The 23100-nt window shown below is 38.6% G+C and overlaps 1 protein-coding gene across 5 annotated transcripts in view; it reads left to right on the forward strand.

Annotated features, from left to right (window-relative positions):
- SLC24A2 (solute carrier family 24 member 2) overlaps positions 1–23100 on the forward strand; it is a 107600-nt gene that overhangs the window by 80862 nt on the left and 3638 nt on the right. For all 5 annotated transcript variants that reach the window (XM_088156797.1, XM_088156798.1, XM_088156799.1 and 2 more), the window contains 4 exons: positions 1113–1198; positions 14561–14692; positions 21981–22070; positions 22489–22655. In XM_088156797.1, the coding sequence (XP_088012923.1) occupies positions 1113–1198; positions 14561–14692; positions 21981–22070; positions 22489–22655 (475 nt within the window). The remainder of the gene's footprint in view (positions 1–1112; positions 1199–14560; positions 14693–21980; positions 22071–22488; positions 22656–23100) is intronic.

The raw sequence follows: 23100 nt of genomic DNA on the forward strand, positions 1-23100 counted from the left end.
GTTCTTATGCTAAATGAAAATCTGTACCATGAACTGTTTTCTCTACTTTACCTCTTCACATTATCTGCATTAGAAAACCAGATATAAATGTGTCCAATAAAATCAGAATAATTTTATTACTTGACACTCTTTCTGACCTTGGATTATGTTTACATATTATTTGCTTCCAAAATCAGGCAGTTGGTTGGGACGGTCTGTTAATAAACCATAATGCTGACTGTGGGGTTAAGAGACAACACACATATACTGAAATAATTACAGATAGTCTGGCACTCTGCTGTGGCTGTGATCTCAGATTTTTAATTTAGAAGAATCTCAGGCTAGCAGTAATGTAACCAGACAGCTGTATTTACTTCTAGGCACAAGAGCATACCATAAGGCATGTTGAACTTGAGTAAGGCATTTCATATTGCTATTCCCCATTACTTTGTATTGTCCAAAGGATTTTTGCCCATTGACACATTTATTTACTACATACTTATAGAGGTAATTACCACTTAGAGCATTTCAAGATAGTCAAAGTAAGAATAAATTTTAATAAATTTGCATCAGAAACCAAAGGCCTAACTTTATCCCTTTAACTCCTGTGGAAGTTTAGCACAAGGACTACAGGATTCTGGTTTAAAGATTATTAGATGTTATTACACCATCTGTTTAGTCTTTCCCACATTTTTGCATGGAAGACAGCAGGATTACAGATTGGAAGCAGTTTTACTAATTGGAGGGGTTAGTGTGTTATGAAACTGAGATCGCTGAATGTATCCCCTCACCTGTAAATGCAGCACGGTGTATTCTATAATGTCAGGGGTGAATGCTGTATGTCACTTTTTACCTGAAGTATTAGGCTCAGTGCTTTCAACATAAAGAAAGAGCACTGAATATTGCAGTTAACTTACATATTTCTCAAAATGCTAGCTCACTGCTTGTAAGATTTTTATTGAAAATGTATACTAGGCAATTTTTTTCTCTCTCTTTTAACACAGATGTTGGGCCAACTTTAGTATTTGATAATTTGCTCAGACTGAATGTGTGACTTCTATTTCACTAGTATATTTGTAATTTAATGTTCTGATCTTTTGTTTTCCTGCTCTTATCTATGGATGGTGCCACAGAGAAAGGTGCAAAAGTGGAAGTTGCAGTAACACCACCGAGTGATTCAGGACCAGTGCAGAATGGAATCGCCCATAATGTTGAAGAGGTTAATGACATTTTTATTCTTCTTTTTATTCTGGTGTTAGTAAATATATTCCTTGCTTGATTGTGCTTTTCATTGAAAGCAAACATTTTAATAGAATGAAGCTGATAGGATGAACTGTGTACATATTATTTGGTTTTCATTTACAATTGAACCCAGTGTACATTTTGCCATATATAAAATAAATTGCATTCTGTTCCCGCCCTTCTGTATAAGATACGGTGAGATTGTGGAATCTATTCTTTTGGGAAACACCTTATCTGTAAAGTATTTTTAATTTACAAATTAGATATTTGCAGCCCTAAATATAGCTAATAGAAATTGGTTGTCACGTTGCACAAAACCTGTTCTCTTAAGAGAACTTGTCATGATGTGCATCACAGAATAGTCAAAATTCATTGTGAAAGAGGACCTGTACACGAACTTCTGCATCCTGCCTTCTGTTATCTTGCTTCGTAGGTTTTTTTTTCCCCACTGAGATTGTTCAGTGAAAACAACGAAGAAAAAGCAATCTTTAGCAATCACATATCACAGCAATGTCCACATGCTATCAATTTACATTGTAATAAAACATTCCCCAGGCTTGTTCAGAAATCTGCAAGGTCAAGGAGTTCTATCATTTGAGGTAATGGTTTCAGTTTCAAGCCACTGCAGGGGAAGAAGGGAAAATTATTGCAAGAGTAATTACTCGTCAATGTGCAATTCCTCTAATCTCCCTTTGGACAGTTTAAATTTGCAGTGATGAGAGGCTTTGGAACTTTTATGTTAATTTCAGCAAGTATTAGGACATACTGAACAATGATTCTTATGTATTAGATGTGAGATACATTATGTATCCTTATCTAAATGGCACAATAGAGCAAAGCAGGGAGGTTTGTAACTGGTGGAGGAATGAGTCTGCAGATTTAGCTCCATCAATCTGAATGAAAGGATTTCAGGTATTTGCTGTCAAAATAAAAACTAGCAGTCTCCTAACACAATTTTGAGATGGTCCATGCTGGATTCCTCCCCAGTGGCCTTTCCAGATTTGTCTTCTTCCAGTGGTAACCTGGCAGCTTTCTTAGGCTGCTTGAGTTACTGATATGCTGATGCCTATTTTGTAATTTAAAAGTACATACTGGAATTTTTGAGGAATTGTAATATAAATAGTCTGTTCATCCATGTAACAAATAAATAGGCTTCTGTAATACTTAGGACTCTACTTCACTGTCAGGATCTCTGTCTACTCTGTGGTGTATTAGAGCCTCTCCTCAATGTATTGCCTGGCTTTTTGTGCATAACTTCCTTAAACACCTTTCCAAACTCTACCATCACTCTGAAGCTAAAACTGTGTGGTTGAGTTTCCTTCTGCTCTGTATATTGACTTCATGGACACTAATGAAATTACTCTCAATTTATAGAAGATAACAAAATTTGGAGGCAACAACAGAAGCCCACCCACAGCATTTCCGTGACCCTTTCCATTCATGAATATTAAAATTTGTAGAAGGGAAATTGGTCTTTGCCCTCCAAAGCCTTCTTTTTAGCTTGTCCAGACTTGACCTACAAATGGTCTTGAATTGTGATCATTTTGTAACCAAGTGTTCTCCATTGTATATTGGTACCATTTGTTTCTGTTTCTAAGTAGAATTCAATCAAGTAGCTTGAAATTTTGATGATTTTTTTGTACTCTAATGCAAGAGGAATTGCTGTAGTGTCAGAATTTGGAAAGACAAAATGCTTCTCCCTGGTTTTTAATTTGTATAGTCTAAAGATAAGGTTTGTGATCCATAAGTGCTGTTGAGAAAAACCCTTTAAAAGAGCTGTTAGTGCCTCCATGTTGTGATAATGATAATTTAGAACTGAGAAAAGTAGAGACACTGTCAATCTGGACTGATAAAACTTCAAATAGCCTTTGGGGGAAAAAAATGTTGTCCTGAAAACTGCAAGATGTGAAATGGATACAGTCACATAGTAGGTCATCCTGAAGCCATGTTTGCCATGATGATAACAGAAGACCTGCATAGGCATCTAATTCTTTCTCCTCCATTGTAAAGTTCCGGTATGGTCTTCATGCTTTTCCCTCTTGCAAAACAAGCATATTTGTGGGTTTTTTCTTAATTTTCACTGATGTAGATTATAGTGTCTGGGTCTAAATCCCTAGACACAAGCATTTTAGAATACCAATCTCTATATTTGAGTTAGAATTGTCTGAAAGTAAGTACATTAAATAGTCTATGTTCCTCTGGTAAAAACAGAATATGCACATAAGTTCATTTTACTTATAAATCCCCTATTATTTTAAAATTACAATGTTGAGGAAAAGACCCTTGTGAAAAGATGTCTCAAGCTAAGACTGCAAGAAAAGGAGAAAAAATAGCTTTCATATTGTGTTTTATTTTTCATATATTTCTAATTTTTTCTTTTTAAAGAAAATTGCCATGATTTAGTTTTTCATTTAGGGGCTTTTTAGGAGCCTCTTTACATTTTTTCCAAATTCTTTTTCTTTCCTCCTTTCCTTTCAAGAAAAAAGGAAAGGCTTACACACCTGACACACTACACAATACAGATTACACACAATATAGTGAGGACACTGTAAAATTAATGACTTCTGCAAGGTGTCATGACTAGGTGGATTTCACTTTATTTGGGATTTTTTTTTTTGTTTTGTATTGTTTTGTTTTTATTTTTTCATTTCTGTCTTCCAAACTCCACTGTTTTTCTTTTTCCTTTTTCCTAAGACCTTAACCCCATTTTTCTTACTCCACTGTCCTCCAGGGAAATCCAGCTGTTCTCTTTATAGCTCAAGCCCTTGAGCAGCAAGAAAAACTCTCTCCTAATGCTGCTTGCAGAAATTAAAAAAGGGTGTCTAGAAAATGTACCCAGCAACCCAATCATTTGTGCCAGATAGTGAGACTCTTATCACCCCACTTAAGTGTAAGCAGCAGCCCATATCCTACTCTTTGATAAAACTGGGATCATCAGCTAAGGACGGGCAGCTGTGATTTCCCATTCCTTAGCCAGCACAGGAGGGAACAATACCTCCTCCCACCATACCATCTGTAAGACATTACTGCTTTATTTGAAGTCAGAAATTGCCTTCCTTTCTGCTGGATATTGCATCTTCCTTGGGGATTTTGTTCTACTTACAGCATTCTGTCTCTTAACCTTTAGCAGGTTGCCACAGAGGAGAAGACTCTGTTATATAAGACTTCATAGAGTGGTACCAAGCATGCATAAGAAAATGAAAGAAGACTAAAAGGACACTTACTAGCTCATTAAATGTTTTATAAAGTGCCCTTCAGAATGTGATCCTTCTGAGAAGACCAGTTCCACCCCCCGCCACCCTCTTAACTAGCATTTGGTAGTCGTTTTAACCTGTGGCTTACCTAAAAATAGTTTCCAATCTGAAGATAACACCTTTTCCTCCCACCTACACATGCACTCACACATGCACGCACACACACACACACACACACACATACACATGCACACAGTTTTCCCTGTTTCCGTGGAAACCCCGCTGGAAAGTATTTACATGCCAACCATGACTGAGATAAGTTTTCCATGAAAATAAGAGGCAGTTTTTATGTCATAGGAGAATGGGGCAAAGGCTTCATTGCTTGCATTGGATTTGATCTGTTTACCTGAGCAACAGTCCAGCAAAGCCTTCCCCACTGAAGAGCAGCACCACCATTGCAGAACAGAGCGCTGATGGGGACCTATCTCCCCTTCCCTGGAATACTCATTCCATTCACATCAAATTAGCTTGGTGTGAATGAGAGTAGCATTGCATTCTCTGTCTCAGGGTATTAATCTGAGCTATGTTAAACATTGCTATTTCACAGAAAGAGAGGGTAGAGAAGATTAAAACAGCCTTCATTGTAAGGCTGTGATATTTTCCAGCATTCCTGTATTTGTTTGATTCATCATAAAAAATTATTTTCCAAAGCCCAAATATGTTTTCAGTTTCCACATTTGGTCTAAAGTAAATGTCTGCATCTTGTTTGCTCATTGTAACTTATAGAGAAGTGCTGCTTTCAAAAGGGGTTGATCTTTATTTTCACAATGCCACTCAATTGCCTACTCCACATTTTTTGCTGCCATATACCAGTTTTGACTTGAAAATTAGGACTGTGGAAAATGGCATGAAGACAAAGGCTCATTCTTTAGAAGTACCTCCATGATACCATAGCTGATATTTCTCCTGGTGAGTTAACTGCAGTTTTGTGTACTAGATTCTGAGAATTTCTTCTCAAATTCCCCAAAGAGTTCTGGCAATAACATAGCATAAAAACTAGCATATAAGTTTTGGGAGCTGTGATTTTACTTATTTTTGGAAGTGCCCAAGAGGACACAAGCAGCAATAGGAGCATCTGGACCAAACACCTACCTGACTTTTCTCCTTCCTGTAGGGTCTGCTCAAAAGGTAGCTCTTTTCAGTGAGTTGATGGTGCAGCAAGGATTAGCACAAATTAACTCTCCTAAGATGAGTATCAGATATACAGAATGAATTCCAAAAGCTAATAGATTTAATATTACTGTCTGCTTGAATTTTACTTAGGAATTTGTGATGAAACATGTTGCTTTCTATCTTAGTCGTCCCATAGAAATTGCATACTCCTGTACTAGCTTACTACTCACCTTGTTTTGCTTATTTTTTTTTTTTTAATGACATGTAGGAGAATATGAATGAGTGATGTGGCTTACAGACAGGAAGCAGAAGGCAGAGACTTGAGGCTGTTCCAATTGCCTGCCTTTCTAGTGACATAGATTGATGTGAGATGTGCCGTTCTAAAGAAAAAAATAAACCTCATTTTGAAAATCACTACATACCTCTGGGACAGAGAACTTTGGAGACCACAATCACATCAGATTTTCTTTACTTACTCATTATGAAAAGTTGGGTTGTACAGAGCTCATTTCCAAAAAACCTCACAAACAAGCAAACAAAAACCATCCCCCCCAAAAAAAACCCAAAAAACAAACAAACAAAAAAAAAACCCAAACCCAAAACAAACAAACAAAAAAACCAAACAAACACCTGAGCAGTCTTTTGCAGCAAAGAAAGAAATTGCCACTTTATAGGTAGTGCAGTATCCATGCTGTAGCATAAGCAAATGGAACTGCACATAATTGCTGTCTTAAGTTTCCTTTCTTCTGGAGCCCTTATTCTAATTCTTTATTGATTAATTGTGTCAGCAGTCAGAATGCACAAGAAATGTAAATGAAAATTTATATCTTAGCTCTTCATTTTAGGTGGACTAACAGATTAATCCTCAGAATATGATATTTATAGCTCGTATGTTCTAGCTGTTATACAATACGAGTAGTTGGTGCTCAGTGGCAGATTCAGTATTTCTGATAAGTTTGAGGTGGTTCTTTGTACTCGTTTTCCATTTTCTTCTAATGTGTGGGGGAAAAGTGTAAAATTCTGTTTAATATTGTGCCAGAAAAACAACTGTCTTGTAATGTGAGTGTAAGCCTCTATGCAGACAATGATTTTGTGATGTTTGCTTGAAGGAGTGACTACTTTGTGACTTTGGCAGATTGAGTTTGCTATAAGCTGTTGTGTATAAGCAAAATAATCGTGGATGAAATGTCATCATATGTTTGTACTGTTTACATAATGTGAAACACACCATAATTTCCTCTGTGTGGAAAAATTTTACTGGGAAAATTGGATAGATTTAGATTAGATACTAAGAAGAAATTGCTTAGTATGAGGGTGGTGAGGTACTGGAGCAGGTTGCCCAGAGAAGTTGTGAATGCCCCAACTGCAACTGTGGAAGTGTTCAAGGCCAGACTGGGTAGGGCTTTTAGGTGATCTTTAAGATCCCTTTTTACCCAAACCTTCCCATGTTTCTAAAACAGTCTTGAGCAAACCAGTAAGTGCTTTCTTTCCTGGGATTGCAGATAAGTATTTGATAGATGTTCTTGCCTAAAGAACTGTGAAATATGGTTTTTGTACCTTTTTAATTGTTTGTAATGATATAAATAAAAGAAGAGCTGAAGCAGCAAGTATAGAGTTTTGAATGTATGTGGATTGATTTTAAAAGTTATTTGTTACAAATGTATCAAAGAGAATACCAAGCAGAATAACACTTCTAATCTCATTTCTTAAGATGAAAAGAGGGCATTTTCCTAATAGAGGATTCATTTCCTTATCGTCATTAATAATAATAATAGCAACAAAAAAATATATGCCAGGGTACCACAGTTATCCCATCTAGGCAATAGTATACATTTGATATTCAGTACTGCAAATGTCTTTATAACAATAAGACAGTCTCAAACATCAGCAGGAAAAAATGAGGATCCTATGCATAAAAAGCAAGAATAATTATGACAGAATTAGCAAGAATTTCATAGAAAAAAAAGTAATGACTACTATATGTGAAGATCTAATGCAGCTATATTTAAATCTTTAATGACTGGTTAAGGGATGAGGGGCACAAGTATGTCATTTTGTATTCTTCCAGTTGCAGGACATGATGTGGGAAGAAATAGGAAGATTCAGGTCAATAACTTGCTTTAAGAGTGGTGTCACCAGCAGAATTTTAGGGTTTTTTATCGTGGATTGGCTTAAACAAGTCTGGGCCTGCTAATGACTTATAGGGTACACCTGTCTCAAAGGAGCAAAGGGATCAGAGTTAGCAGAGCTTATTGAAAGAGCCTTAAACTAGATTTGAAAAAAGAAAGGGATTAAACCAGGCATGCTAGAGATAAGCCAAGGAGTTGGCTTATCATCAAACATCAGTGTTTGAGGAACAGTGTGCTAGTGTGGTCCTTCAGTCTGCACCATCGTGTGCTGATTACATCAGAGCACATTTGAAATGTCCCTGTAGTAGTTCACATAGCACCTTCACCATCTCACTGGAGGTGGTGGATTAAGATCCATGTACAGCTGCAAAGATCTAAGCATCATCAGTCCATTAGAAACATTGGAAGCATCTCAGAATAGTCACATAGTAATTAAGGCTCCTCCCCCCCAATATATGACAGGACTAATAGCCCAACTAAAGTATGTCTACACCAATGAATGCAGCATGTACAAAAAGCAGGAGGGACTAGAAGCCGTTCAGCAGCTGGAAAACTATGGTTCAATTGCAGTAACATAAACATGGTGGACAACTTGCACAAGTGGAGTGATGCAATGGATGGTTTTAAACTCTTCAGAAGGGATAGGCAAGGAAGGAGAGGTGGTGTGGTAGCCCAGTATGTTATGGAGTGTTTGACTTTCTCAAGCTTGATGATGGTTTTAAAAAGGTATTTATGGGTAAGACCAAGAAAACCTATATCCTGGTGGGAGTCTAGCGTAGACCATCCAACCAGTTCAAAGAGGAAAAAAAAATATGCTATAAGCAGCTGGAGGAAGTCTTACAATTGCTGGACCTTTTTCTTCTGGAACACTTTAATATACCAGATGTCTGCTGGAAATTCTACACAGCAGAAAGGGAACAGCCCAGGAGGTTTCTGAACTGTGTGAAACATGCCTTGATATTCCTGCCACAGTGGGTGAGGAAGCCAGCCAGGGAAGGTGCCCATCTGGACCTGCTGCTTGTGAACAGAGGATTAGTGGGAGATGTGGTGGTCAGAGGCTGTCTTGGGCACAGAGACCACAAAAGAAGAGCTTCTTTCTATTCTCAGAGCTGTAAGGAGGGTGGTCAGCAGAACTGCTGCCTGGACTTCCAGGGGCACACTTTGGCCAGTTTGCAGGGCTGGTTGATAGTGTTCCTTGGGACGTGGTCCCAAGGGGACAAGGGAGTGCAGGAAGACTGAACATAGCTCGAGAAAACAATCTTAAAGGTGCAAGAGCAGGCATGGTCAGCTCCCAGGTCCCCATGGGCTGGAAGAAGAGCTGTCTGGGAAGAAGACTGGCCTGGCTGAACAGAGCTTAGGCTGAACTCAGGGGAAAAATGAGAGTTTATGACCTTTGGAAGAGGGAACAAACAGCTCAGCAGGACAAGGATATTGTAAGATTATGCAGGGAGAAAATTAGATGGGCCAAAGCAAATCCAGAACTTAATTTGGCTTCTGCAGTTAAAAGACAATGAAAGGTGTTTCTGGAAATGAAAAGTGTTCTAGAAAGACATCAGCAACACAAGGAGGGTTAAGGACAATCTCCATCCTGTCTTGGATACAATGGGAAATGTTGTGACAAGGAATAAGGGAAAAGCAGAGGTATGGAATGCTTTTTTTGCCTTATTCTTTAACAGCGAGATTGGCTGTCATTACAGCTGGAAGACAAGGATGAGGAGCAGAGTGAAGCCCCCATAATCAAAGGGGAAATGGTCAGTGACCTGCTATACTGCTTAACACACATGAGTCTCTGAGGTTGGATGGGATCCACTCAATAGTACTGAGGGTACTGATGGAAGTGCTCACAAGCTTGCATCATTTACCAGCAGTCATGGCTAAATGGGGAGATCCCAGTTGACTGGACTTGGCAAATGTGATGCCCAGCTACAGAAGCGTTGGGAAGGAGGATCCAGAGAGCTACAGGCCTGTCAGTCTGACCTCGATGCCAGGGTTGGTCATGAAGATCACCCTGAGTGCCATCACACAGCACGTGCAGGACATCAAGGGGGTCGGGCCCCACCAGCCTGGGTTTGTCAAAGGCAGGTCCTGCTTGACCAACCTGATCTCCTTCTATGATGAACTGACTCATATAGTCAATAGAGGGAAAGGCTGTGGATGTTGTCTACCTTAGTAAAGCATTTGACACCATTTCCCACATCATTCCTCTGGAGAGACTGGCTTTCCATGGTATGGATGGTTAGACTGGGTAGAAAACTGAGTGGATGGCAGGACCCAGAGAATGGTGGTGAATGGAGGTAAATCCAGCTATCAGTCACTGGTGGTGCTCTCCAGAGCTCTGTACTGAGGCTATTCCTGCTTAATGTCTTTACTGATAATTTAGATGAGGGGATCAAGTACAACTTGTCATTTTGCAGATGATGGAAGCTGGCCTGGAGTGTTGATCTTCTGGAAGGTAGGAAGGCTCTGCAGAGAGGTTGGACAGGCTGGATCCATGGGCTGAGGCAGTGATGTGAGGTTCAGTAATGCCAGATACTCGTGCCTGCCCTTGGGTCACAACAACCCTGTGCAACGATGCTACAGGCTAGGGAAGAGTTTTTGAAAAACTTCATGGTGGGAAAGGAGCTGGGTGTCACTTAGTCTAGATCTCCAGAGGTCCCTTCCAACCCTGACTATTCTATGATGCTGTGATTCTGTGCTGGCCAACAGCAGCTAAACACGAGCCAGTTGTGTGTCCAGGTGGCCAAGAGGTCCAGTGGCATCTCAGCTTGTATTAGCAATAGTGTGGCCAGCAGGACCAGGGCAGTGATTGTCCCTCTGTACCCCTGGCACTGGTAAGGCCACATCTCAAATCCTATGTTCACTGTTGGGCCCCTCACCACAAGAAAGACATTGAATTGCTGGAGTGTGTCCAAGAAGGACAACGGAGCTGGTGATGGGTCTGGAGCACCAGTCCTGTAGGAAGCAGCTGAGGGAGGTGGGTTTTTCAGCCTGGAGAAAAAGAAGCTCAAGGGAAACCTTACTGCTCTCTACAGTTGCCTGAAAGGAGGGCGTAGCCAGGTAGGGGTCAGCCTCTTGTTCCAAGTAGCATGTGACAGGACAAGAGGAAATGACCTCAAGATGTGTCAGAGAATGTTAGATCAGATTTTACAAAAATTGCTTCATGGAAAGGGTTATCAAGCATCAAGATCAGTTATCAACCACTTTATTAAAAGTGATTGTGTCACCATCCATGGAAGTATTTAGAATATGTGTAGGTGAGAATATGTGTAGGTGTGGTGCTTGGGGACATGGTTTAGTGATGGAGCTGGCAGTGTTAGGTTTATGCTTGGACTTGATGATCTAAAGTGTCTTTTCCAGCCTAAATAGTTCTATGATTCTATGAATTTGTGGAAGATGAAAAAAAAAGCCATATTCCAGTACTTAGTCTCTGAATGCCCATGTCTGACCATAGCAAAGTGCTGGTGTAAATTGGCTTTTGTTCTGACTTAATACAGCAGTTTCTTTCTAATGGATTGTCATCAGTGTTCATCATATCAGGTGATGCAGCTTTCCCATTTGTCCAGTCCAATACCACTGAAGTTAATTAGCTACAGAGTCTTAGCAGGGAATGAGTTTTGGAGTGGATATGGGTAGGTAGTAGCACTTCAGCTGCCCTAAAGAAATGGAAATCTTGCACGGTGTGGCAGGTGTATCATAAAGTGAGCAAAATGTTCTTCACTTCTGTTAGAGCATGTGGGGGTCAAGGCAGATACCAGAAGGTATCTAAAATGGTACCATCATATGTGTTTAGGCAATTGAATTCCTGGGCATATATATCATGTTATAATTACATTTTCTTCTTAGCATTGCAGAATATAATCATACTGAACATTGCAAGTGCAGAGTTTTCATCATACAGACGGAAATAAAACTGTATTTTCACAATTAGTTTCTACAAACTGTGATAGTGCATATTCAGTACGTACATGACTGGAGCCACAGACAGTGAATGAAATCTCTGCCATAAATGTGTGCTGAGTCATTTTCTGTTACTGCTGCTTAGTTCACAGCATGACACTCACATTTGTGTGGTTTTAGAGCTGCCGAAATTATTTCCCATTCTTTTCTTCAACATCAATGGATAATTTAGTATTACTTTGAAATTCATGGAAGCTAGATCTACAAATACTTTGAACTTCATTACTTCCACTGATTTTTGGAAGGTCAGCATTGAAAATGAGATGTCAAATTCAATTTACAAAACAGGAAAAGAATATCCATTCTGCAATATCTCTAATGTATCCTGGAGTTAAACTAGCAAAAAGTGTTTTTCCTGCACTGTGAGGTTGTGTTTGGCCTTATATTTTGGGGATAGTTTTCTTGGGGAAAGGGATGATGTAGGATAACTGGAAGGTAGAAAGATCTTGAACAGATAGATCAGGGTTTCTCAGGAAGATCTGGCAATCTCCTAAAGCAATTCTTTGTGGTTCTTTTCTACAGCCACTCATGCTGCCTCTGTGTTTATGCACACCCAGAGGTGTTTGACTCAGAACAAGGCCCAGTGTTGAACTATAGTGTGTACTGGTACAGTATTGCAGGAAACAACATAGGCATTACTGTCTAGATATTTTGAAGACTTATGTGCAAACTCAGACTAATGTAAAGTTTTGTTGTGATTAATCATGGCTAATCTCTAAAGATGGCAATTCAGGAAGTACTTTGCCACTCAGTGCTGTTTATGCAGCAGTCACTTAGAAAGCTTTATTCCAGCTGAGTTGGCTGATTGAATTACACAGAGGCCATTCAGAAAGAGTTACCTAGGCAACCCTTCAATTGGTCCTTTTGTGATCAAATTTTATCTCAGTCATCATATTTCAAAGCTGAGCCTATGTCTCAGGTTGATTTTCCCACCCCAAAAGCATCTACCATAATGGAAAATGAATGGATTTGGTTTTGGGAACAAACTTCTCCTCCAGCACAGTTCCTCTAAAGTCTTCAGTAGATTTACAGCAATGAAGCATGTATGTCCACTTCAGTGAAGAGCTGAAACCTAAAGGCAAATGCTAGCCTCTTAAGCTGCTCAGGAACCTCTGAAGTACTGTGTTGAGGGCTACAAATTGTGGTTATACATTTTTAAAATTTTCGTAATGATTATAACACACATCTCAAAAGTAGCTGCAACTTGTCAGTGTGTCAAGACATAAATTTTCTTCCAATCCATTGATATCAGGTGATCCCTTCATAGTGAAAGATCCCAAGCTAAGAGCTGAGCTTGCTTCTTTAGGTACTGATCAGTTCTGGTAGTTGAACAATTCAGAAGTTCACAATAGTGAAAAAATGATGAAGACCAGTTTTTCAAAATTAGCTGGAAGTAGAAAATGTTATTAACAGTATCAACATATGGTGACATTTCATCAATAACTCTTTTGCTTAGAACAGCTGGTGTGGTCATTTAAATGATTGCTTCATATAGCATTATCATGAGGTTTATGTAAGCAATCTTCATACAGGGCAATAACAGAAAAGAAACTGACTATAAATCTTTAGGAGGAGTAATATGCATATTGTGGAGATCTCTCAATTACTATCTTTTTTCAAAAATAAAACCCAAGAATGCTACCTGAAGAAGTCATCATATATCACTCATATTGTCAAACAGTTTTCACTGGGTACTCTTTTTCAGACTCTTTTAGCTTTCCTTGAGCTCCCTAGATATCTTTTCACGATTTTATCAGCATTTGCATTACACACATCTATGTGAAAGTATTGTTCAGGCCATTTTTTCAGTTGCCTGATTCTGCAATTTATATGCAGTTCTAGAGACATCTATGTTAACAATTTTAAAGTTATTTTAATACATGTGTGCAAAAGGCTGAGTCATGCCCACCATACCTGCTCTATTTTATTAGTAGAAGCAGTCTAAGGAAAGATAAATCTGTGGCAGCCAAATGTGTTCTGTCATAGGAAAGTATTCTATACACCTGCTCTATAATAGGTATGACAGGTGGGTAGCTTAGACATAAATGGAGATTAGGGACTGATGTGAAAATCAGCAACACAAATTGGAGAGGAGTGTTTTAGCACAAAGTTGTTAGGACTATTGTGTTAGAACACAACTGCTGTGTTGTGGCTGGTCTGAACATGAAAGTCTTTGGGTAGGACAAGGAGAAGCCCTTTCCTCATGTGGAAAACCTGGCAACAGTGTTGGGACCCAGAGAAGCTGGGCCATCTCCATCCTTGTTGGTGTCACAGTTTGAATGGGCAGAGCCCTGAGCAGCCCAGTCTGATCCCAGCACTTCAGCACTGGAGCTCCACAGGTGCCTGAATTACCCTATCTCCCTATGGAGAAGACAATACATACAAATATATATGCATATATATTTAACAGTAAGGTTTCGAGTTACTCCCAAAAACTTAAGAAGTTAGATACATGTATACATCTATATGCACGTGTAAAGATGTGTGTGTGTGTGTGTGCACAGACACATGTGCACACATTCTCTCTCTCTTGTCTGTATGGCCAGGCTTCATGCCACCCAGACAAGTCTTAATCCCTGACTAGACTAGCCCACATCCCAAAGGAGAGCCATGGGAACACTTGTCAAGAGACACCCTGTGCATCCCAAGAGACCAGCCACGTTGTCAACAAATGGCCATCCTCAGGCAGCCTGTGCTGTAGGATACCTCACAGTCTGGCCAAAGTCTTTTTTGGTGTGTCCTAGCTAATGTTGCTAGGTAGCTGTGGTGTTAATGCAATGCTGTAGTTCTCCCTGAAATACAACACTGTCCTTGAACTCCTTTGGAAAGAATCCCTAACTTCATTCATCCACTTTGATAATCTGCTCACTGGAGCTTTTCTTACAGAATGAAGAGGATGAGGAGGAGCAGCCTCTCAGCCTAGCCTGGCCTGAAACCCCACGCAAGCAGGTCACCTATCTTCTCGTGTTACCCATTGTTTTCCCACTGTGGGCTACCCTACCAGACGTCAGAAAACCTGTAAGTAACTGTTGTAAGTCAGTGTGTCCTGCACAAAAGTGTGGCTCTTTAGTTAAATGCCAAAAAAAGAACTAGAGCTATTAGGTTTTTTTTAATTGTTTCTTCTTTGAATAAGAAGTCACAACATTAGTATTCAAATCTTCAAATGCAAATGGGTCTTTGTGGGTAACTGGTTGGTGAAAGCTTGTAAAGATTATAATTTGTATTCATTTGTACTTTATGACATAAAGTGAATGGTCTGAAAAATCTTTGGGGCCTTCACATTTGTATTTCTGAATCTCTGCTGAACATATAAGTGCTGAGTATCTGTCTATCTGCACTGCCCTAAAGGGTATGACTGGAAGGATTTTAGACTGTTTAAATTTTTTTTTTGTAGTTCAAACACAATGATATGCATTTCTCATACATTAATGTTCTATTAGACCTTTCTCTTCTATCCATAATCTTGTAATTTTCATAGTAGGGTGAGATCTGTATAAAATGTATAAAATACTTGCTGGTTTTGTCCTAAACACAGCTTGAAGTAATGTAAGACTGACAAGTTACTGAGGCTCACCACTTTTATGCTCACATATACAAATAGATCTGACTGGAAAGGCTCATGGAAAGTAAAAGAGAGAGCATCAAGAGCTGAAAAAAAAAAAATTATGAGTGTTTTACTCTCTTCTCCTTTTTGAATCAAAAACAGGTTTAAAACTGCTGCAAGAGAGGCATGCACAGCATTTAAGTTTATAAATCAACACCCTGAATTCTCTTTTCCTCCTCACACATACTGAAAAACCTTCCCATCCCACACACTGAAAAACTGCAATTCAGTGCAAGAAAGAAGCTAAAATAAGATCTCTGACTTGTTTTTAGATAAAAGGTTCCAAAGGCTATGAAGTGACGTTTTCCCTTCTGATGCTTTTTCCCTTCCCAATCTTTAAGCTTTCTTTTTCTTAAAGATTACTGAAAACTCTGGAAATCACTTTTGTTTCATAACACACAGAACATACTACACAAATTTCAAGATTGTTTATTTCTGAATTTATGCCCTCTTTTTGTCATTCAAAACTATCCTTGTAATTTTGTTTCATAATTTGATCTAAAATGAGTGAGAAATATTTATGGGCATTCTTTTGAATTTTGAAAATCTGAAAGTAATATAAGTAGAAGTAGACCTGTAGCTTTATCCAGTATTCTGTACTGTACAAATGAGAACAGTTTTGTAAATAATAGTTTTGGAAAGTGAATATCTTGACAAGTTGCAACTGTGTGATGTGTGATTATTAACACTAGTACCATTCACAGCAGAACTCCATGTTCACATCCAGTTGTTAAATACCCTGCCATACCACGAAAGATAAACATGGTTGTATGTGCCAGATAGGCAAGTCTACAACAGAGTTTTAAAACACCATTCACTGAAAGGAGTAGTTTTTTATACAGAAAAAAATTAATGTAGTTTGTAATTACATGTAGATTAACAGAAGAGGTAATGGGCTGTATCACTATGACAGGCTGCTTACTTTGAACATTGCTGTCAAAGAATTAACCAGATGATTGCATAAACTATCTAACATTTTAAGTATGCTTCATTAATGTATCTTCAAAATATTCTCACTTATTTCTGTGTGCCATCCCCACTAATTCTTTCCTAACTAAATGAGCCTGCTATCACAGCTCACCATGTGCATCAGAAAATAATTTTCAATGAAATCTGTGAGATGAAAGTTACAACAAACCTAAAATAATACTCAACTAGACTTTTTAGATAGGCCTGCCATCAGGGGCTCGATTTGCAAATGTGGTAATTTTAGTCAGAAACCCAAATTCTGCATCAGGATGCTCAGATTAGCATATGCGTATACAAAGTAAATGCATGTGTGCTATATACTGATTTGAAAGACCATATGGAGCCTTTGGCATCCTCTGTGGGTGTCCACTTTTCAATTAGTTCTTCTTTCCATCTAGAGTCTTTTTTCTAATGTATATTTTATCTCCACGCAGAGGAGATGGTTTGCCTGCATTTATTTTTACTATTCCAAGATACATTTAGCTCCATGAAACCCAGAAGCTCTAGAAAAATTATTTCGGAGACAAGGTCTCTGGTTCTAAAGTTAGCAAAATCCTGCTGCCTTATTATGCTCTGCTGCACACATATGCAGATTTTTATATACTTAGAGTAGATTATGCATTAGTTCAGCTAACTGTCAGCTGATTGACTAGCTGAGATGTTTTAAAGTGTTTAGTGCCTTAATGACACCTGCTCACAGTGTTAAGCCAGTATATATTAAAATCCTTACTATAACGTCAATAATGTTGTTGGCATATCCCAGAGGTAGGTGTGCCCTTGGGGAATTTCTTTCCTGAATTTTTGCTCAGGTGTTTTGAACAATAATGGGTATTTTTCCTGTACTAATGACTTGTTTCCCCAGTGGCTCTGTAAAGGTTACATATGTAATTGCCTACCTCCTGGAGTAACAGATATTGAAAGATTGAAAGAAAAATTATGTGACCTAAGTGCCACAGTAGGTCAGGAGCAGATTTTGTACACCACCTCTTTTATTATTACCTTACTCCACTGTCCATCCCTTTGCACTACAGGCCAGAAAAATTACTTTTGGGACTGCCATTACTGGATCCATATGGGGGAGTTCCTTTCTATCTCTGCAAATTCCCATTACAAACGAAGAGCTACAACTTCCATGAACTGTGTTGCCATACAGAGATGTACTGTTACCAAGGGGACAAGGACAACATGTTCCTGTACAGATCCACTTAGAAAAGCAGGTTCTGAGTAATCAGAGTTAAGCACTGTTAAGTGTGAAAGAAAGATCAAACTTTGCAATGCAGATACATTTATGAACGAGACAAACATGTTGAATCATTCAGGTTAAAGAATGTTGGTAATAATGCTGGCTAAAATTAAAAATTACCTTCCAAATTATTCTACCTTCCAGGATCAAGCTCTAAGAAGAAAGGCCTTCATCCCTGGACTATTTTTGCTACTTTTAGCTCTGTTTTTCAGACACTAACTAATTAAATAAATACATAAATATGTATAAAGAAAAACGTTCTTAAGGTTTTGTGGGACACATATTGAGAAAGTAAGAAAATTACAGCCTGAAAAATATTCCAGGCTGGAGCTTTTCAGCTCTGTTCCCAGCCGATAAGCTGGGCCAGCTCAAGGCTAGGGAGAATTTCTCCCAGGGTGATAATTTGGTCAAAATAAAAAGGAATTAATAACAAAGACAGAACACCTGTTGTGGTGTGTGACCAGGCCCTGGGGATGGGGTGTCTTCTCTCTGAACCAATCACCTTTTCTCTACTCTTGGAATTGCGAGTCATGCTATAAAACCAAGTGTGTTTCTGAATAAACTTGTCTCTTTCTTTCTGTCATGAAAGATGACCTTGTAGCTGTGCATCTTATTTCCGCTGCATTAAAGGGTTAAAACCCCTTTCCACGGCTACAAGGTTTCTGATAGACAGGAACAGTACCAATCCATCTAATCTATGGTGGAACTACAAAATCCTCTTGCTTTTGTTAAAGGAAAGTAATATATGAACTGGATGAGCCATGGCTTCTCTCATTTATCTGTTACTGGGACCACAAAAGAGCCAATTGCTAATAAACTCTGTACTCTGTCTTTACAAGGCAACCAGCACAACTACTACTGAAAAAGATGGAGAGAAGTATTGCTGTCTGCTGTCTCTGACTAATTCTAGGAAAATGCTTAGAATTGGCAGCTCTCTGTATTTCAAAGAGCTAGAGAGTAGGAATTGCATAAATCTAAAAAGAATGCTGAAACTAGTTACAAAACAAGCATGATTATTATTGTTACACTTTGGAATAAAATTCAGCATACAAAAAGGAATCAGCATTCTTGTTATGGCTTTTTAAAATTTTCATCTATATGCAAATTATATAGCAGCATCTATGGAGTCCATTTTTTATTTCATCACCTGTAAAATGCACAATCTTTGAATTTTGCTCCTTCTGAATTTAAATGGTCCCCATTTTAAAATAGGTAATTTAAGTGTTAAGCCTATTAAAGTATCTTGGACTGTTGCTTATCAGTTAATTTTAGTGGGAGAGGATTAGCTAAGACAGGCGAGGAGTACACATGCTGCAAAGTTACTGACTTGTAATTCTTAGCCATCTAAATTCCGTAGGTGTTTGACTCAGATAGGCAGTGTCTCCTTGTTTTGCAAGAACCATTTGGTGTCTATAATCACACCATCAGGGAGCTATTACTGACCAGTATGACTCTAGTTGTATTCGTTTTGCTTAAGCCAGTGTATGCTTAAATCTTGAGTATTGTGCAGTGATCATTCAAACTGCATTGCTGCAAGGTGCTCTGTGCAGATTTTGTGACCAACCAGTTCCAACAAGTTTATTGCTTCATCGTCTCATTAACCATATGTCTTGCCAAAAGAACGCAGCTTTTGCAAGGAAGATGAAAAATGTTGAAAGTTGGAAAAGTTGACTACTAAGAATGATGAAAACAAAGTGCTAGCTGTTTAGATTTAAAAGGGGAAATTACTATTTAGATTCATTTATTTCTACCAGAAATTATTTCATTAGTTTCTACCAGAATTATTTCTTAATTCTGCTCCTACTGGTGTCAGATTGTTGTTACATCCATCGATATGTTTCTTTCAAATTGTGTTCCTTTTCACATTAAGGTCTTCTGTTCTCCAAAATATATAAAATTTTGATTTTAAATTTAAAAGTTCATCTGAGTAGGTTTTAAATATCATAAGCTCATCATATTTTCTGGTTTGATAGTAATTTGGAACTCTCTTTTGAAAAGTAATTGTGTAATGAGTTGAGAAGCAATTAAGAAATAGATAACCAAAATACCCTGAGTAATTCTAAAAACAGTGCTTGTGACAGTAGTGGAATTTATATGAAAAGGGTATTTCCAAGTGCCATGGTGGTTATTTAAGGGTAATTAGTTTATAACACGTACTGGACCACTTCTTTTACTCCAACAGAAGTTCAGTTATTTATATTATGAGGGAGTTTAGAATCACAGATCCATAAAATGGTTTGGGTTGGATGGAAACCTTAGAGATCATTTAGTTCCAGCCCCATGGCATGCACAGGGACGCATTTCCCTAGATCAAGTTGCTCAGAGCCTGGTCCAACCTGGCCTTGAACACTGCCAGGGATGGGACATCCACAGCTTCTCTGGGCAGCCTGTTCCACTGTCTCACCATCCTCATACTAAAGACTTCTTCCTAATGTCCAATCTAAACCCACTTTCTTTCAGTCCTCTTGTCCTGTCACTACATGTTCTTGTAAACACTCTCTCTCCATCTTTCTTGTAGGCTGCCTTCAGGTACAATTATGTCATCCCAAAGCCTTCTCTTCTCCAGGCTGTGCAATCCAAATTCTCTTAGCCTTTCCTCACAGAAGAGGTGTTCCGACCTTCTAGGAGTGTTGTTAAATCTGTACCATATTTAATGTGTGTTCTTGTGTATATTCAGTTGTGAAATTGTATAGGTCATGTTAGTCAACATGCTTAGTTTTCAGGAGGACATTTAGCATTATGCAAAGTACACACAGGGAGTGAGTAAGTGCTCTATAGCACAGCTGGGAGCTGCACCTGCTGCTGGAGCAGATATGGACCCTCTATTTGTACCATGAGGTAGATGAGTGTGCACAACTACCATTGCTGACTTTAACCTTCTTACCTCAGTTAATGTGCCGAGCTCATTCCATTTACATCAGCAGAAAGTCTACACAGTCTCATTGAGCTACAGGCCAGCCTCATTCAGCTGGAAAAACACAGTGACATTCCTGCGTGACCAGCTCTAATGGCCAGCCCAATACACTGATCATCTCTTGGTCTGCAGCTACCCTGTGGTTCCATGATGATCAGTTCCTAAATGAAGCTGTTTCATATAGATGCCTGCTGAGTTTGTTATATAAGAAAAGCTGGCTGTGCAGCTCTGCAAACTCCCTAAAAAAGAAGTGTTTATTATGGCTTGAAGAATCTGAATCAGAACAAACGGTACATTCTCTCCAAAAGTCACACTGAGGGAAAACCCTGCAATCCCATCTACTACCACAACATCTAGGAATGATCCAGGGTCTTATGAGCCTCCTGGTGCAGCAGAGGCATGACCTGCAATGAAAGGGAACAAAAATTCTGGAGTGGAAGTGGATGTAGTGAGGACCAAATGGGAAGAAATACTGCAGGACTAAGCAGCAGCTGAAAGAGGCATTCAGAGTGGTATAACTTAGTTCCACAGGCAGTCCTACTGGTTATTCATGCAAATCTGTAGGACTCTCCTAGTTGCATGTCAGAAATCATCTGGAGTAAGATCTGCATTCAGAAGGTCAGTGACCATAAAGAAAGATCAGTAGAATTCATTCACAGGACAAATTTGATTTTAAGTACTGATTTGATTTAGGTAATGTTTGCCTGGTGCAGTACTGCAGTTTTGTTTCCTTCCTTTAGTAGTTAACTCGATCTCTTTTTGTTACATAGATTCAGTTAGTCAATAGGAAATATGAAAAATGCAAAAGAGTGGAAACAGCCAAAATAAACCATTAATTTGAATATAAATCATTCATTGCCTGCAAGAACACGGTCTGTTCAAAAACTGACACTAGTAAAGGAGACAGTGAAAATGAAAATTAAGTTGCTTTGGTGTAACAGAATTTTTAATTCATTGAAAGGCCTGACAGTATGTTTTGCATGTTTTTATAACATTATAACATTAAATTTCTCTACAAAATGAAGCATGGAAAATACGTGCTTAATATATTGAGAAAGTGAGTAGTTTTCACAAGCAGAGTAAATAAATTTTAGGTGTGCATGTTTTTAGCTCTGCCATATGGCAGTCTTTGTTATACTGACTGTGAAATTTGTTGCAAAAAGTTACTAATGTAGGAAGCAAAAATATGGGCACCTGTTGAAGCAAGACATTCATCTGAAGAAACATGAAATTATTAATAAATTTACAAGTCAAACTACTATTGAGCTAAATACATATGCAAACACATTATGATAAAAAATGACAATGCAGAACTTGCCATTCATCATACAAGTTCTTATTTTATGACTGAAGCAATTGGAAGAATGAAGCGTAGGTAAGAAAATACCAGTGTCAGGGCATCTGTTTCTTACCTTTCTTAACAGGTATTTTGATTATCATCTGATCATCAGAACAGCTGCTTAGAAAAGACCATTAGGAAAAATGAGAAGCCACTCTCATACTGTGAAGCAATTAAGAGTATGGCATGTCACCCTTCAATATAGGTTTTCACTGTTTCTCCTTGTTTCTGTTTCAGACATCAAGAAAATTTTTTCCTATCACATTTTTTGGTTCTATCAGCTGGATTGCCTTCTTTTCTTACTTGATGGTCTGGTGGGCACACCAGGTAAGGAGGTGATACTGGTACGAAATAAAAGCCCTGCATTATGTTTTGTACTGTAAAAGACCATTACTAATCAGAGTCCATCTATCTCCTGCTGGGTGCTGCTTTATTTTGGGAGCTGTAACCATGGATGAAGTGAATCAGTACTCACTAAAGGGAAAATAGTTCAGAGAGCTGTGGTTGGCCTGACCACAGGACTTGATCATTCTTTTAACATCAGAACCATCAGCAACTGCTTGTCAATACCTTATGCTTCTATTTAAAAGTCTTATCTTTCTCCTGATACATGGGGAAATTTGTGAGAACTAGTATTTCTCGGATCTTGCCTGGTATTCTCCAAGCTAGTGGGAAAGTCCAGGACAGCTGAAAACATTTCTTCACTGCAGGACATTTTTTTCTGTTTTTTTTAAAACCCTTCTAGGTTGGAGAGACCATTGGTATTACTGAAGAAATCATGGGATTGACTATTCTAGCTGCTGGCACATCCATTCCTGACCTTATTACCAGCGTTATTGTAGCACGCAAAGGTCTGGGGGACATGGCTGTATCCAGTTCTGTTGGAAGCAACATATTTGACATCACAGTGGGGTAAGTTCTATACCAAGACAACTGTCTGCTGTAAACAAGTCTTTTGTTCTTAGCACATTGCTGTGGCATTGCCCACAAGCAGCAGTCTTTGAAAAGGAGAGTGATGCAAATATGCAGCGAATGTTACTGTGGCAAGTAGAAGTTTATAGATATCTGCATGAAGAAATGTTATAAATTTGTTGCCTAATCCCAGCTTTGATATATTACAGAGACGCTTAGGCAAGTGAATTGCACTTTAAAATTGTGCAAGGGCATTGTTCCGAAAGGGAATGTCAAAGCTTTTTATACTTTTGTGAGGTTGCTGTTTGCTTTCTGCTACCACTCATTGAGCTTATACTAGAGCTTTCTTTATAAATGATGATCAGGAAATTCATTGTCTCTGCAGTATTCAACATGCTTGCTATAATAAAAACAGAAAGTCATTGTCTTGTGTAACTCATTTAGG

This window comes from Sturnus vulgaris, chromosome Z, assembly GCF_052056855.1.
Source record: "Sturnus vulgaris isolate bStuVul1 chromosome Z, bStuVul1.hap1, whole genome shotgun sequence".
NCBI lineage: Eukaryota > Metazoa > Chordata > Aves > Passeriformes > Sturnidae > Sturnus > Sturnus vulgaris.